The sequence below is a fragment of the Podarcis muralis genome, chromosome 13 (assembly GCF_964188315.1).
Source record: "Podarcis muralis chromosome 13, rPodMur119.hap1.1, whole genome shotgun sequence".
NCBI classification, from domain to species: domain Eukaryota; kingdom Metazoa; phylum Chordata; class Lepidosauria; order Squamata; family Lacertidae; genus Podarcis; species Podarcis muralis.
In genome coordinates, this window is record NC_135667.1 from 6,225,319 (window position 1) to 6,238,194 (window position 12,876).

The window sequence follows — 12,876 nt, forward strand, 5'->3', positions numbered from 1 at the left end:
GCACATATATACAGAAAAAACATAAACGAAAAATCCCACCACATACCTTATACAAATTATATCCACTTCACAAATCATAAATAAAATACATAACTGAGTTAGTCTCAACCGAGCCTTGGACTTCCCTCCACTCCTTTGGTAAGTATCGAATAAATTATATAGTCGCGTACTTTTTAACTCTTTTACATAGGCTTTTCCCGCTGTTAGAGTTATTTCAACCCCGCCAGTGTCACCTGAGATTTAGATTCCAAATACATTAAATATTTCTTCCAATTATCATGAAATTTCTGTTCGTCTTGGTCCCTTAATCTTCCTGATATTCTATCAAGCTCCGCATAATTTATCATTTTAACCTGCCAGTCACTTATTTTGGGTATTACTTCTAATTTCCAATTTTGTGCTAACATAATCCTTGCAGCTGTCGTAGCATATAGAAACAAGGTCTTATCTTCTTTTTTAATTTCTTTACCGACCATTCCTAACAAAAAAGCTTCTGGCTTTTTGGGAAATGTATATTTCAAGATTTTTTTAGGTTCATTATAAACCAATTCCCAAAAGCCTCTCACTTTGCAACACGACCACCACATATGGTAGAGGTCACCTTCTACCTCTCTACATTTCCAGCATCTTTTATCCTTCAATTTATAAATCTTCGCTAATTTCACTGGTGTGTGATACCACCTGTAGATCATTTCAGGAGGTGTCATTTTAAGAGCTATTGGGAAATGAACCCTGAGGGACCACCTCACCCGGCTGGGAAAACTCGTCCAGGCAAAAAACCAATTGAATGTTTTCAGATGTTTCTGGAAAGCACAGATAGTGGGCGCTGCTATGCAATCTCTAATGAGGTTTTAATTCGCATGCTTTGATTACGGATGTTTGTGCAACTGGTATCTGCGCTTGTAAGCTGCTTAGCAGACCATGTGGGCATAAATTATACCCTTTTAAAATGTGGCTCTTTTCCGGGGGGGGGCAGGGAGTGTTTTTGGGTTGTTGTTTTTATTCTGATTATATATGTTGTGATCTTCCCTGTTTAGGGAAGTTTTTTATGACTGGTGTTTTAATGTGTTTTTAATCTTTTGTGGGGCGCCACCCAGAGTGGCTGGGGAAACCCAGCCAGATGGGCAGGGTATAAATTAATTATTATTATTATTATTATTATTTATTTATTTATTTATTTATTATGTGAACAGCCCTGAGACCTTCGGGTATACGGCAGTATATAAACTCAATATTATTATTATTATTATTATTATTATTATTATTATTATTATTTGAACAGCCCTGAGATCTTCGGGTATACGGCAGTATATAAACTCCTTATTATTATTATTATTATTATTATTATTATTATTATGTGAACAGCCCTGAGACCTTCGGTATACGGTGGTATATAAACTCAATATTATTATTATTAATAATAATAATAATAAATTAAGCAGGATAGGAATGGAGGGAAATGCTAATAAATAGGGGAGGGCAAGGTTTTGGATTGGGAGTTGTACGTTGAGGTCCAGCAACATGCAGAGAACTGATTTGGGGGATGCGTAATAATGGCTCTACTGGATCAGACCAGCGGCCCATCGAGTCCAGCATCCCCTTCTCAAAGTGGCCAACTCGGATGCCTTAAATCCGCAAGCAGGATTTGAACGCAAGACACCGCTCTTCTCCTGCGGTTTCCAGCAACTGGCATTCGGAAGCCTTGCTGACTCTGACTGTGCCAGCAGAGCATAGCCACTGTGGCTAAGTAGCCCTTCTCTGCAAATTTGCCTCATCCTCTTTTAAATCCATCCAAGTTGGGGGCCATGACTGCCTCTTGTCTTGTGGGAGGGAGTTCCATTGTTCGCTGTGCAAAGAAGGATTTTATTTTATCTGTCCTGGATCTCCCTACATTCAACTTCCTTCAATTTAATTGTTCTGAGAGAGGCGTCTGAGATAGAGACTGGTCTTATTTTGGCGGGGGGCTGGCCCTCACAGGATATCCCAATTCTCCTTCTCCAAGTCGGTTAGTGTAATAGGCAGGAGAAACCCACCCCCCATAATCTTTATTAGTTTTCCGGTTACATACTCCACATACACATAATGTGTTGCATTTTACATTTACACTTGCTCCTAAGCGCTGACTTCCCTCCTTCCTTCTGTTTTTTTATAACACATATAATTTTATCGCCTTATTTTCATCCATTTTGTATATTGTTATTCATTTTCCATATTTGTCCATAGTATATCCATAAACAAATAAATCCTTTTGTCTATACAATTCTTGTTGTCTGTCTGTATTTATTTACAACTACTGTTACTTATATTAATCTCCTTATACATTTTGCTTCATATTATTTTCATTATCCATCACTTTTCTTAATCTTTCCCGTTATGAGGTTTATTTCCAATTTTACTGGTTTCACTATTTCATCTTATCTTTCCTATATACGACATAAATTTTTCCCACTCCTTTGAAAGAAATTTTGCTGGTGGGTAGCCTTACCTTACGGGACGCGGGTGGCGCTGTGGCTTAAACCACAGAGCCTAGGACTTGCCAATCAGAAGGTCGGCGGTTTGAATCCCCGCGACGGAGTGAGCTCCCGTTGCTCGGTCCCTGCTCCTGCCAACCTAGCAGTTCAAAAGCACGTCAAGTGCAAGTAGATAAATAGGTACGGCTCCGGTGGGAAGGTAAACGGCATTTCCATGCGCTGCTCTGGTTCGCCAGAAGTGGCTTAGTCATGCTGGCCACATGACCCGGAAGCTGTACGCCGGCTCCCTCGGCCAATAAAGCAAGATGAGCGCCGCAACCCCAGAGTCAGCCATGACTGGACCTTATGGTCAGGGGTCCCTTTACCTTTACAGTGGTGCCTCGGTTCCAAGAGTCTCTTCGTCTTGGGGTTTTTTTCGTCTTGCAAAGCACGGCTAATAGCGGCTTAGCGGCTATTAACGGCTTAGCGGCTATTAACGGCTTAGCGGCTTTAAGAAAAAGGAAACAAACTCGCAAGAACTTGCAAGACGTTTCGTCTTGCAAAGCAAGCCCATAGGGAAATTCATCTTGCGGAACGACTCAAAAAACGGAAAACCCTTTCGTCTAGCGAGTTTTTCGTCTTGCGAGGCATTCGTCTTGCGGGGCACCACTGTACTAGCCTTACCTTAGGACCCCTAGATCTGAAACCGCTCCTTGTCTATGGACTCACCTCAGTCATGCTCTTTGTAAAATGGCAAATCTGCCTCTTCGGAGCTGTTGTGAAATACAAATTCCTTTGCATGGAAGCCATTGATTTTTTAAAAAATAAAAATAAAACAAAAATAGGTTTTAGGACCAGTTTAGGGCATCCTGTCCCTCTGGGTATAGCAGAAACCCATGCTGCATGAGAAATAACACGGCATGGTTATTTATGTACGCCACTACTGCGCCCCATGTTTTGTTAGCCCCAAAATGGAAAACAAGTGAGGTCCCAACTAAAGAAGAATAGTAACTTAAGCTGATGGAATATGCTCAGCTTGCGGACTTATAAAATAAGAGCACGAGAACATACGATTAGAGAAGATTGGAAAACGTTTATTGAATATATTACTATATATTAAATTTGTATACCGCCCTGCACCCGGAGGTCTCAGGATATATGGCAAATAACTGTGTAAACTTGAAAACGTTGGCAGCATTAAGATAAACTCAACAGTGTAAATTAAGTTTTGATGGATGTAATCGTGGAATACTGAATGGTTTAGTTTACGTAAAATATGCAGGGGTTTGTGAGATGCAAAATGAACCACGGAAAGAGAAGGAGGGAAGTCACTGATATTTTAAGGATGCTTAAAGGAGTATGCTAAATTGTAAAACTGAAAATGTAATAAAAATTATATATATGAAAATAGAGAAACGGCGCAGCTATACTCTGCAGTGACTGAACTGAAGCTTTAGGTCGTGACGCAGTGGGTCAGTGCATCTGGTTGTTGACCAGAACTTTGGTGGTTGGAGTCCCCCAGGGACGGTGATGGGCAGGATTTTGGAGCGGGTTGGACTAGATGACCCTCAGGATCCCTTCCAACTCTGTCATTCTTTCTCCTCAGGCTACAGCCCAGTTGAAAGAGGCCCTGAAGCATCCTTTGGCAGTGTCCCACCTCTGTCAGGTGATGTCCAGCTCTCAGAATCCGCAGGTAAGACCCTGCAGGGCTTAGCCCAGGGATGGGAGATCTGGAGGTTCCTTCGTGGACTACAAACTCCCAACCTCCAGCCATTGGGCATGCTGGCTGGGGGTCATGGGAGTCCAACGACACCTGGAAGGCCACAGGTTAAGTACCGTATTTTTCGCCCCATAAGACGGACTTTTTCCCTCCTAAAAAGTAAGGGGAAATGTGTGTGCGTCTTATGGAGCGAATGCAGGCGGGAGGCTCTCCTCAGCGCTCCCTTTAAAGAGTGTGTGTGCTCTTGGGGGCTTTTCCCCCAAGGAGAGAGAAGGGCAGCCCGTCAGTCCTTGCAGAAAAGCCCCCAAGAGCCGCACACACACTCTGCGCAGCTCTTTACAGGGAGTGCGGCCCTTGGGGGCGAGCCAGTCTGCACACCTCACCGCCCTGCCTCCTGTGTCCTCACCGGCCTCTCACATTTGCCTCTTGTCTCCTCCACCCCCAGATCCGGCAGTTTGCCGCCGTGTTGGTGAGAAGGCGCCTAACCAAACACTGGCGGAAGATCAGTGCGTCCGACCAAGACATGTAAGTCTGGAGGAGGAAGGCATTCTGGGGAGTGTAGGAGGGAAAGACGGGTGTGGGGTTGACTTGGAGCAGCTCCTGGTTCACAACTCACTCCCACTCCCAAGCTAAAATTTAACCCCAACCCTGAAATCTCCTCTCTTCCAGGTTAAAGACGCTGGTGCTGTCCACCCTGCAGAAGGAAACAGAGTGAGTGTTCATGTATAATATAATAATTATTATACAGTGGTGCCTCGCAAGACGAAAATAATCCGTTCCGCGAGTCTCTTCGTCTAGCGGTTTTTTCGTCTTGCGAAGCAACCCTATTAGCGGCTTAGCGGATTAGCGCTATTAGCGGCTTAGGGGCTATTAAAGGCTTAGCGGCTTAGCGGCTAAAAGGCTATTAGCGGCTTAGCGGCTTACAAAAAGGGGGGGGAGCGGGAAAAAAAATCGCAAGACTAGCAAGACGTTTTCGTCTTGCAAAGCAAGCCCATAGGGAAAATCGTCTTGCGAAGCAACTGAAAAACGGAAAGCCCTTTCGTCTAGCGGGTTTTTCGTCTTGCGAGGCATTCGTCTTGCGGGGCACCACTGTAATTATAATTTATTATTTATTCCCCGCCCATCTGGCTGGGTTTCCCCAGCCACTCTGGGCGGCTTCCAACAAAATGTTAAAATACAATAGTCTGTTAAACATTAAAAGCTTCCCTAAACAGGGCTGCCTTCAGATGTCTTCTAAAAGTCTGGTAGTTGTTTTTCTCTTTGACATCTGGTGGGAGGGCATTCCACAGGGCAGGTGCCACTACCGAGAAGGCCCTCTGCCTGGTTCCCTGTAACTTTGCTTCTTGCAGTGAGGGAACCGCCAGAAGGCCCTCGAAGCTGGACCTCAGTGTCCAGGTTGAACGATGGGGGTGGGGACGCTCCTTCAGGTATACTGGGTCTTTGAGGCCGTATAGGGCTATCAAGGTCAGCAGCACCAACACTTTGAATTGTGCTCGGAAACGTCTTTGGAGCCAACGTAGGTCTTTCAGGATCGGTGTTATGTGGTCTCGGCGGCCGCTCCCAGTCCCCAGTCTGGCTGCCGCATTCTCAGCCTCTCTTCTCCCCTCCCTTTTCCAAATATCTTCTTTTCCAGCCATAAGGTCTCTCTAGGTCTGGCCCAGCTGGCTGCCGTCATTCTGAAGAACGAGAGGCTGGAGAAATGGCCGCAGATGCTCCAGCTCATTCAGCGGGGGGCGCGCTCGCAGGACCCCACCCAGTGCGAGGTACGGGGTGGGGGGCTTTCAAGGGGTCTTGCTTCCCTTCTCTCAGCTTCGGTCCCCCAGCTGTGGTTTGGACCTGGCGGAGACAGCCGTGGCTTGTAGGCTGGTTGTGCTCTGCTAACCTCTTTACCCTGGTTTATTTAACACAATTTGGGTGCCGCTTGGTCAAATGCAAGAGGTCTCTTAAGCGCTTTACAGAATACAGTCTAGAATATCGATTAGGAAAACCTATAAAAGCAAACATTAAAAACAAGTTGCATGTACAGTGGTACCTCGGGTTACACACGCTTCAGGTTACAGACTCCGCTAACCCAGAAATAGTACCTCGGGTGAAGAACTTTGCTTCAGGATGAGTACAGAAATCGTGCTCCGGCAGCGCAGCGGCAGCAGGAGGCCCCATTAGCTAAAGTGGTACCTCAGGTTAAGAACAGTTTCAGGTTAAGTATGGACCTCTGGAACGAATTAAGTACTTAACCCGAGGTACCACTGTATATGTATGTGAGTGTGGATGTAGATTGATAACTAGAAATAGGTTTGGGCTATGGGAAAACATTGGCACAGATTTAGTGGTGTTTTTTTTTAAAAATGGCATTTAAAATAAAATATGTACTTTATTGTTTCATAATTTTTTAAATTTAATGTTCTATGTGTCTTTTTTCCCTGTGGAGCTGCTTGGAGTGCTTCTGTTACAGGATGGCTATGAAAATGTAGTAAAAATAATAAGAATCAAGTATCCTTTGAGCGGAAAAAATTCCACCGTCGAATTTAGGCATTCCTAGCAGCTCTCAGATTTCCTTAAAATAATAATACCGTGTTTACTTGAATCTAACGCACACCTTCCGCCCCCCAAGTTATGCGAAAATTAAGGTGCGCATTCGGTTCGGCGGCACGTTTGCATTCACCAGCAAATACTTTTTTGGGGGTGGATTCAAGGTTCTGAAAACAGAGTCGCGCATTAGATGTGATGGCGCATGAGACTTGAGTAAATACGGTAATAAGCCCTTAAAAGGACTTTTGCACCCCCTTCTGGCCGCAGGTGGGATTGCTGCTTCTGCATTCCGCCCTGGAACTGGATCCCGAGGTGTTCGCTCCGCACTTCAAGGAACTCCTGCGCCTCTTTCACCAGACACTCAACCAGCGCACCCAGCCAGCCACCCTTTACTACTCCCTGCGAAGCCTCAGCACCATGGTTCCCGTACTGGGCTCCGACGAGATGGTGAGTCCCTCGCTATTTCTTCTTAAAAAAAAATAAATAATGATGCTTTTCAGATCTATCCATCTCACTAATTTTACAATCATTTTAACATTTCAAAACTCGACTTCCTTCCCCCTCTTTCTGCGGTTCCTTAAATTTATATTTAATATTTTCTGCATATCCTCATTCATTTAATTTGCTCATTTATTCATCTGCTTAAAATATATACTCTTATAAAACTTCAGGTTATTACAATAATGCTGCCAATATTCTTTTGCAGTTTATTTGTAAATAGTCAATAAACCATTTCCATTCTTTTATAAAAAGTTTGTTGTCTTGATTTCTTATTCTTCCCGTAAGTTTCACCATTTCTGTACATTCCACAAGTTTTTGTATCGATTCTTCCTTTGCTGGGACTTCTGCTTATTTCCATTTTGGGGCAAGTAGCATTCTTGCCACTGTAGTCGAGTACATGAATAAGTTTCTATACAGTTTCGGTAGTTCTGCCCCTATAATTCCCAAAAGGAAAGCTTCTGGGTTTTTTTTTACAAATGTTATTTTAAACATCCTTCCCAATTCATTATATATCATTTCCCAGTAAGCTTTAACCTTACTACAAGACTGCCGCATAGGATAAAAAGAACCTTCTTTCTCTTTACATTTCCAACACTTATTTGATTTGCATTGATTATTTACTCGGTGTTAGATATATCTTTTTCATATAATTTTCTCTTAGACCATAACGTGCTGTAAATTTTCTATCCATAATTCCACAATCGTTCCCATGCTTCCATGTCTATATTATGACCAAGATCTATTGCCAATGTATCACTAGGTCTGCTGCTATTTCTTTAGCTATTTTTCAGTGTCTAAGGATTCACTGTTTTGTTTCTTGATCGTCTCCTGCTCTTCCTTCCCCTCTCAGAATCTGATGTCTTCCATGATGCCCAAGGTGATTGCAGCCATCCGGGAACTGATCTCTGTTAATGAGGTGGGTGCTCTGTGTGTGTGTGTGTGTGTGTGTGTGTGTGTGTGTGAGAGAGAGAGAGAGAGAGAGAGAGAGAGAGAGAGAGAGAGAGAATCATAGAATCATAGAGGGAAGGGAAGGCTAGGAGGCAACGGCTGGGAATGATGAGCTCATGTGTGAATTGAACCAGGGCCTTTTAGAAATAGAATCATAGAATCATAGAGTTGGAATAGACCACAAGGGCCATCGAGTCCAACCCCCTGCCAAGCAGGAAACACCATCAGAGCACTCCTGACATATGGTTGTCAAGCCTCTGCTTAAAGACCTCCAAAGAAGGAGACTCCACCACACTCCTTGGCAGCAAATTCCACTGTCGAACAGAGAGGTGCACTTCTGAGCGGCTCCCAAAAGAAGAATAAAAACACGATAAAACATCAAACATTAAAAACTTCCCTACAACTTCTCAACAACTCTTTGGCTTCCTAATAATAATATTGTGTGTGTGTGTGTGTGTGTGTGTGTGTGAGAGAGAGAGAGAGAGAGAGAGAGAGAGACGCAATTTGCTGCTCTGTGTTTCAAAGATTATTATTTATACCCCGCCCATCTGGCTGAGTTTCCCCAGCCACTCTGGGCAGCTTCCAATCAAGTGTTAAAAACAATACAGCATTAAATATTAAAAACTTCCCTGAACAGGGCTGCCTTCAGATGTCTTTTAAAGAGAAGATAGCTGCTTATTTCCTTCACATATGAAGGGAGGGCGTTCCACAGGGCGGGTGCCACTACCGAGAAGGCCCTCTGCCTGGTTCCCTGTAACCTCACTTCTTGCAATGAGGGAACCGCCAGAAGGCCCTCGGTGCTGGACCTCAGTGTCCGGGCAGAACGATGGGAGTGGAGACGCTCCTTCAGGTATACAGGACCAAGGCCGTTTAGGGATTTCAAGGCCAGCACCAACACTTTGAATTGTGCTCGGAAACGTACTGGGAGCCAGTGCAGATCTCTCAGAACTGGTGTTATGTGGTCCTGGCGGCCACTCCCAGTCGCCAGTCTAGCTGCCTAAAAAAGGCTCAACAACTCTAGTCCATCGACAATGGGTATTGCCAGTTTTTTTATACAGTGGATGCTCAGGTTGAGAACGTGATCCGTGCAGGATGCACACTCGCAACCCGCAGCGGCACGTCTGCGCACGCACGGGTTGCAATTCAGCGCTTCTGCACATGCACAAAGCGCAGTTTAGCGCTTCTGTGCACGCGCAACCCCCCAAACCCGGAATTAACCCATTCCGGTACTTCCAGGTTTCGGTGGGTCCGTAACCCGAAAAAACACAACCTGAAGCGTCTGTAACCCAAGGTATGACTGTACTGTGAGGAGATTGCAGACTCGTGGGAGTTGACCGTCCCTGTTTTGTGTTTTCAGTATTCTATTGGGAGCCGCCCAGAGTGGGGTGGGCGGGGTATAAATAATTTCTTCTTCCTCCTCCTCCTCCTCCTCTTCTTCTCCTACTGGGATACTACCTGGACCCAGGGGTCTGACCCTGCGTAAGGCAGCTGAGCTCATCTCGTATATATGACCTGTGTACCAAAATTGTTTGCTTGCTTGTGTCTTACCTGCCCTTCATCCTCAGGTTGTGGCCATAAAGTGCAATACATATTGAAACAACGAGATGTCGGGCCTTGTGGCCTCCGTGTGTCCGTTTGGCATTCGATAGCTCTCTCATTTCTTTGTTTCTCTTCACTCCGCATCCTTTTTATTTTTATTTATTTGTATATAATTTTTATTTTCTGCTTTACACTTTAAAAGACTCATTTTAAATCCTCAAGATATCGATGACTCCCCTACCTTTTTAGACCCACGCTGGCGAAGTGATGGAGGTTTTTGACGAGCTCATGGAGACCGAAGTGTCCATCATCGTGCAGCATCTCTCGGCGGTCGTTGGCTTCTGCCTGGAGGTCAGTGAGCGGATGCGCTTGGTCTGGCTCCCCTTCCTCCCCTGTGCTCTGGCTCCCCCTTCAGGTTGGAGCCAGAACTGAGCTTCGGAACAAGGACCCAAATCTCTTTCCTCGCTCCCAGGTGGCCTCCAACCCATCACTGGGCGACAACCTCCGGGTGAAGGCTTTGTCCTGCATCAGCTTCCTCATCAAACTCAAGGGCAAGGTCAGTGCGAGCGAAAGAGTGGGGCGACTCTTCCTGGGTTGCCTGCTCCCTTTCCCCACCCGTGCGGGGGAACTTTTCCAGCAGATCTTTGCCTGCGCCCTGTGCCCTGACCCTGCAGTGGGCGGGAGTGGCACCCTGTCAATCTCCTGGCGTCATGGCGATACTGGGCGATTGACAGGAGGGTGGTCCCACCCACAGCTGGTCCATGGGCTCAGTCCTGCTTCCAGCCAGGGTGGATTTGGTTTAAATCAAATCGATTTACATTACAATTTAAATCACTCGTCAGTAAGACTTGATTTAAATCATTATTATTTTTACAGGAAGGCTCATTCCTGCTGGTATCTTCTTAATACCGTATGTTTTGCTCTATAAGACGCACCAGACGATAAGATGCACCTAGTTTTTGGAGGAGGAAAACAAGAAAAAAAATATTCTGAATCCCAGAAGCCAGAACAGCAAGAGGGATCCGGCTTCTGGGATAGCCTCTTGCTGTTCTGGCTTCTGGGATAGCCACCGAAACCTCTCCCGGGCAGCAGGATGAAGGCTCCCCATGCCAGGAAGAGGCTGCGCGCGGCTAAGCTGCCCTCTGTCCATCCCCCCACCTCCTGCAAAAGCCAGCCAAGAGCCGTGCGCTCTTTAAAGGGAGCGCGGCTCTTGCGGGCTTTTCTAGGAGGTGGGAGAAGGACAGCCTGTCAGTGACGGGCTGCCCTTCTCCCTCCTCGGGGAAAAGCCTGCAAGAGTCGTTCGGAGCGTGTGTGCGGCTCTTGGGGGCTTTTCCCGCCTGCCTCCCACCTGCATTCGCTCCATAGGACACACACACATTTCCCCTTACTTTTTAGGGTGGCGGGGAGTGTGTCTTATGGAGCGAAAAATACGATATTTACAACCAGGCGGAGGTTTCCTTTTTGGAATAATAAGTTTTCAGAGTAGTTTTTACAGCCACATCAAAAACGACTGATTCGGTTATTCTATTAGAAACACACAGACCGATAATTATGAAGTGATTGTGAGGTTTAATAGGTTAGCTGTTTATATTTGGACATCTTCTCTGCTGTACAGTGGTGCCTCCCAAGACGAAATTAATTCGTTCCGCGAGTTTTTTCGTCTTGCGAGTTTTTTCGTCTTGCGAAGCACGGTGTCGGAAAAGTTTTGGAAAAGCTTCAAAAATCACCGAAGTCTTTTAAAACCTCAGAAAAGGCTACCACACCGCGTTCTATGAGTTGCTCCTCGAAGTCAAGTCGCAACTGTATTAGCGGTGTTAAGAAAAAGGAAACAAACTTGCAAGACGTTTCCGTCTTGCGAAGCAAGCCCATAGGGAAAATCGTCTTGCGAAGCAGCTCAAAAAACCAAAAACCCTTTCATCTTGCGAGTTTTCCGTCTTGCGAGGCATTCGTCTTGCGAGGTACCACTGTACTTTATTGGAAGGAGGGGGGAAATCACTCTTTCCTCCTCTCTGCCCAGGCTATCCTGAAGCACAAGCTCCTCACTCCCATCCTGAATGCCCTCTTCCCCATCATGAGTGCGGAGCCGCCGCCGGGCCAGATGGACGCGGAGGACGAGCAGACGGAGGAGGACATCGAGGACAGGGCCGAAGTCCAGACTCCCAAGCACTTTGCAGCCCAGGTCCTCCGTGGGTGACGGCTTCTTCGGTCCCAGCATGATCCTGGCCTTGGCTCCTGAGCATAATATTTCCCTTTCTCCCTCGGCCCCCCTGTTTGGCCTTGTTTTGCTGCTGAGGTGTCCTGGTTGGGTGCAGAAGGATGGTGGGGGGTCACCAGCTGGGGAACCCCCCAAGGGAAGAAGACTCAGAGCCCAGGGAGCGGTGGTGGGACGACAATAATAATAATAATAATAATAATAATAATAATAATAATAATAATTTTTATTTATGCCCAGCCCTCACCAGCCAAGGCCGGGCTCAGGGCGGCTAACAAGCAATAATAATAACAAGCTGAATGAATACAACTTAAAAACAAGATTAAAATACAACATTGAAACATTAAAATATTAAAATTCAGCCTCATCACAGGAGGAGAAAGGAAAAAAGAAAGAGGGGGAGGGAATCAAATTGGCTCCAAGCCAATGATTACAACTTAAAAACAAAAATAAAATACAACATTAAAATAATGGAACATTAAAATACTAAAATGTAGCCTTATTGCAGGAGGAGAAGGAAAAGAAAAAAGAAAGAGAGGGAGGGAGGGAATCAAATTGGCTCCAAGCCAAAGGCCAGGCGGAACAACTCTGTCTTACAGGCCCTGCGGAAAGAAATCAGATCCCGCAGGGCCCTGGTCTCAGGAGGCAGAGCGTTCCACCAGGCCGGAGCCATCACTGAAAAGGCCCTGGCTCTGGTTGAGGCTAATCTGACTTCCTTAGGGCCCGGGACCTCTAGGGTGTTGCTATTTATGGACCTTGAGGCTTTCCATGGGGCATACCGGGAGAGGCGGTCCCGTAGGTACGAGGGTCCTAGGCCGTGAGAAGGGCTTTAAAAGTCAAAAGCAGCACCTTAAATCTGACCCTGTACTCCACCGGGAGCCATTGCAGGAGCCTCGCCGCAGCATTCTGCACCCGCTGGAGTTTCTGGGACAGGTTCAAGGGCAGCCCCACATAGAGTGAATTACAGTAGTCAAGCC

At 45.9% G+C, this 12,876-nt stretch overlaps 1 protein-coding gene across 1 annotated transcript in view; it reads left to right on the forward strand.

The window, feature by feature from the left end:
* IPO4 (importin 4) overlaps positions 1-12,876 on the forward strand; it is a 51,394-nt gene that overhangs the window by 690 nt on the left and 37,828 nt on the right. The window contains exons 2-10 of the mRNA XM_028702102.2: positions 4,057-4,143; positions 4,616-4,695; positions 4,840-4,881; positions 5,804-5,933; positions 6,967-7,146; positions 8,051-8,116; positions 9,937-10,038; positions 10,160-10,243; positions 11,705-11,866. Of these exons, the coding sequence (XP_028557935.2) occupies positions 4,057-4,143; positions 4,616-4,695; positions 4,840-4,881; positions 5,804-5,933; positions 6,967-7,146; positions 8,051-8,116; positions 9,937-10,038; positions 10,160-10,243; positions 11,705-11,866 (933 nt within the window). The remainder of the gene's footprint in view (positions 1-4,056; positions 4,144-4,615; positions 4,696-4,839; positions 4,882-5,803; positions 5,934-6,966; positions 7,147-8,050; positions 8,117-9,936; positions 10,039-10,159; positions 10,244-11,704; positions 11,867-12,876) is intronic.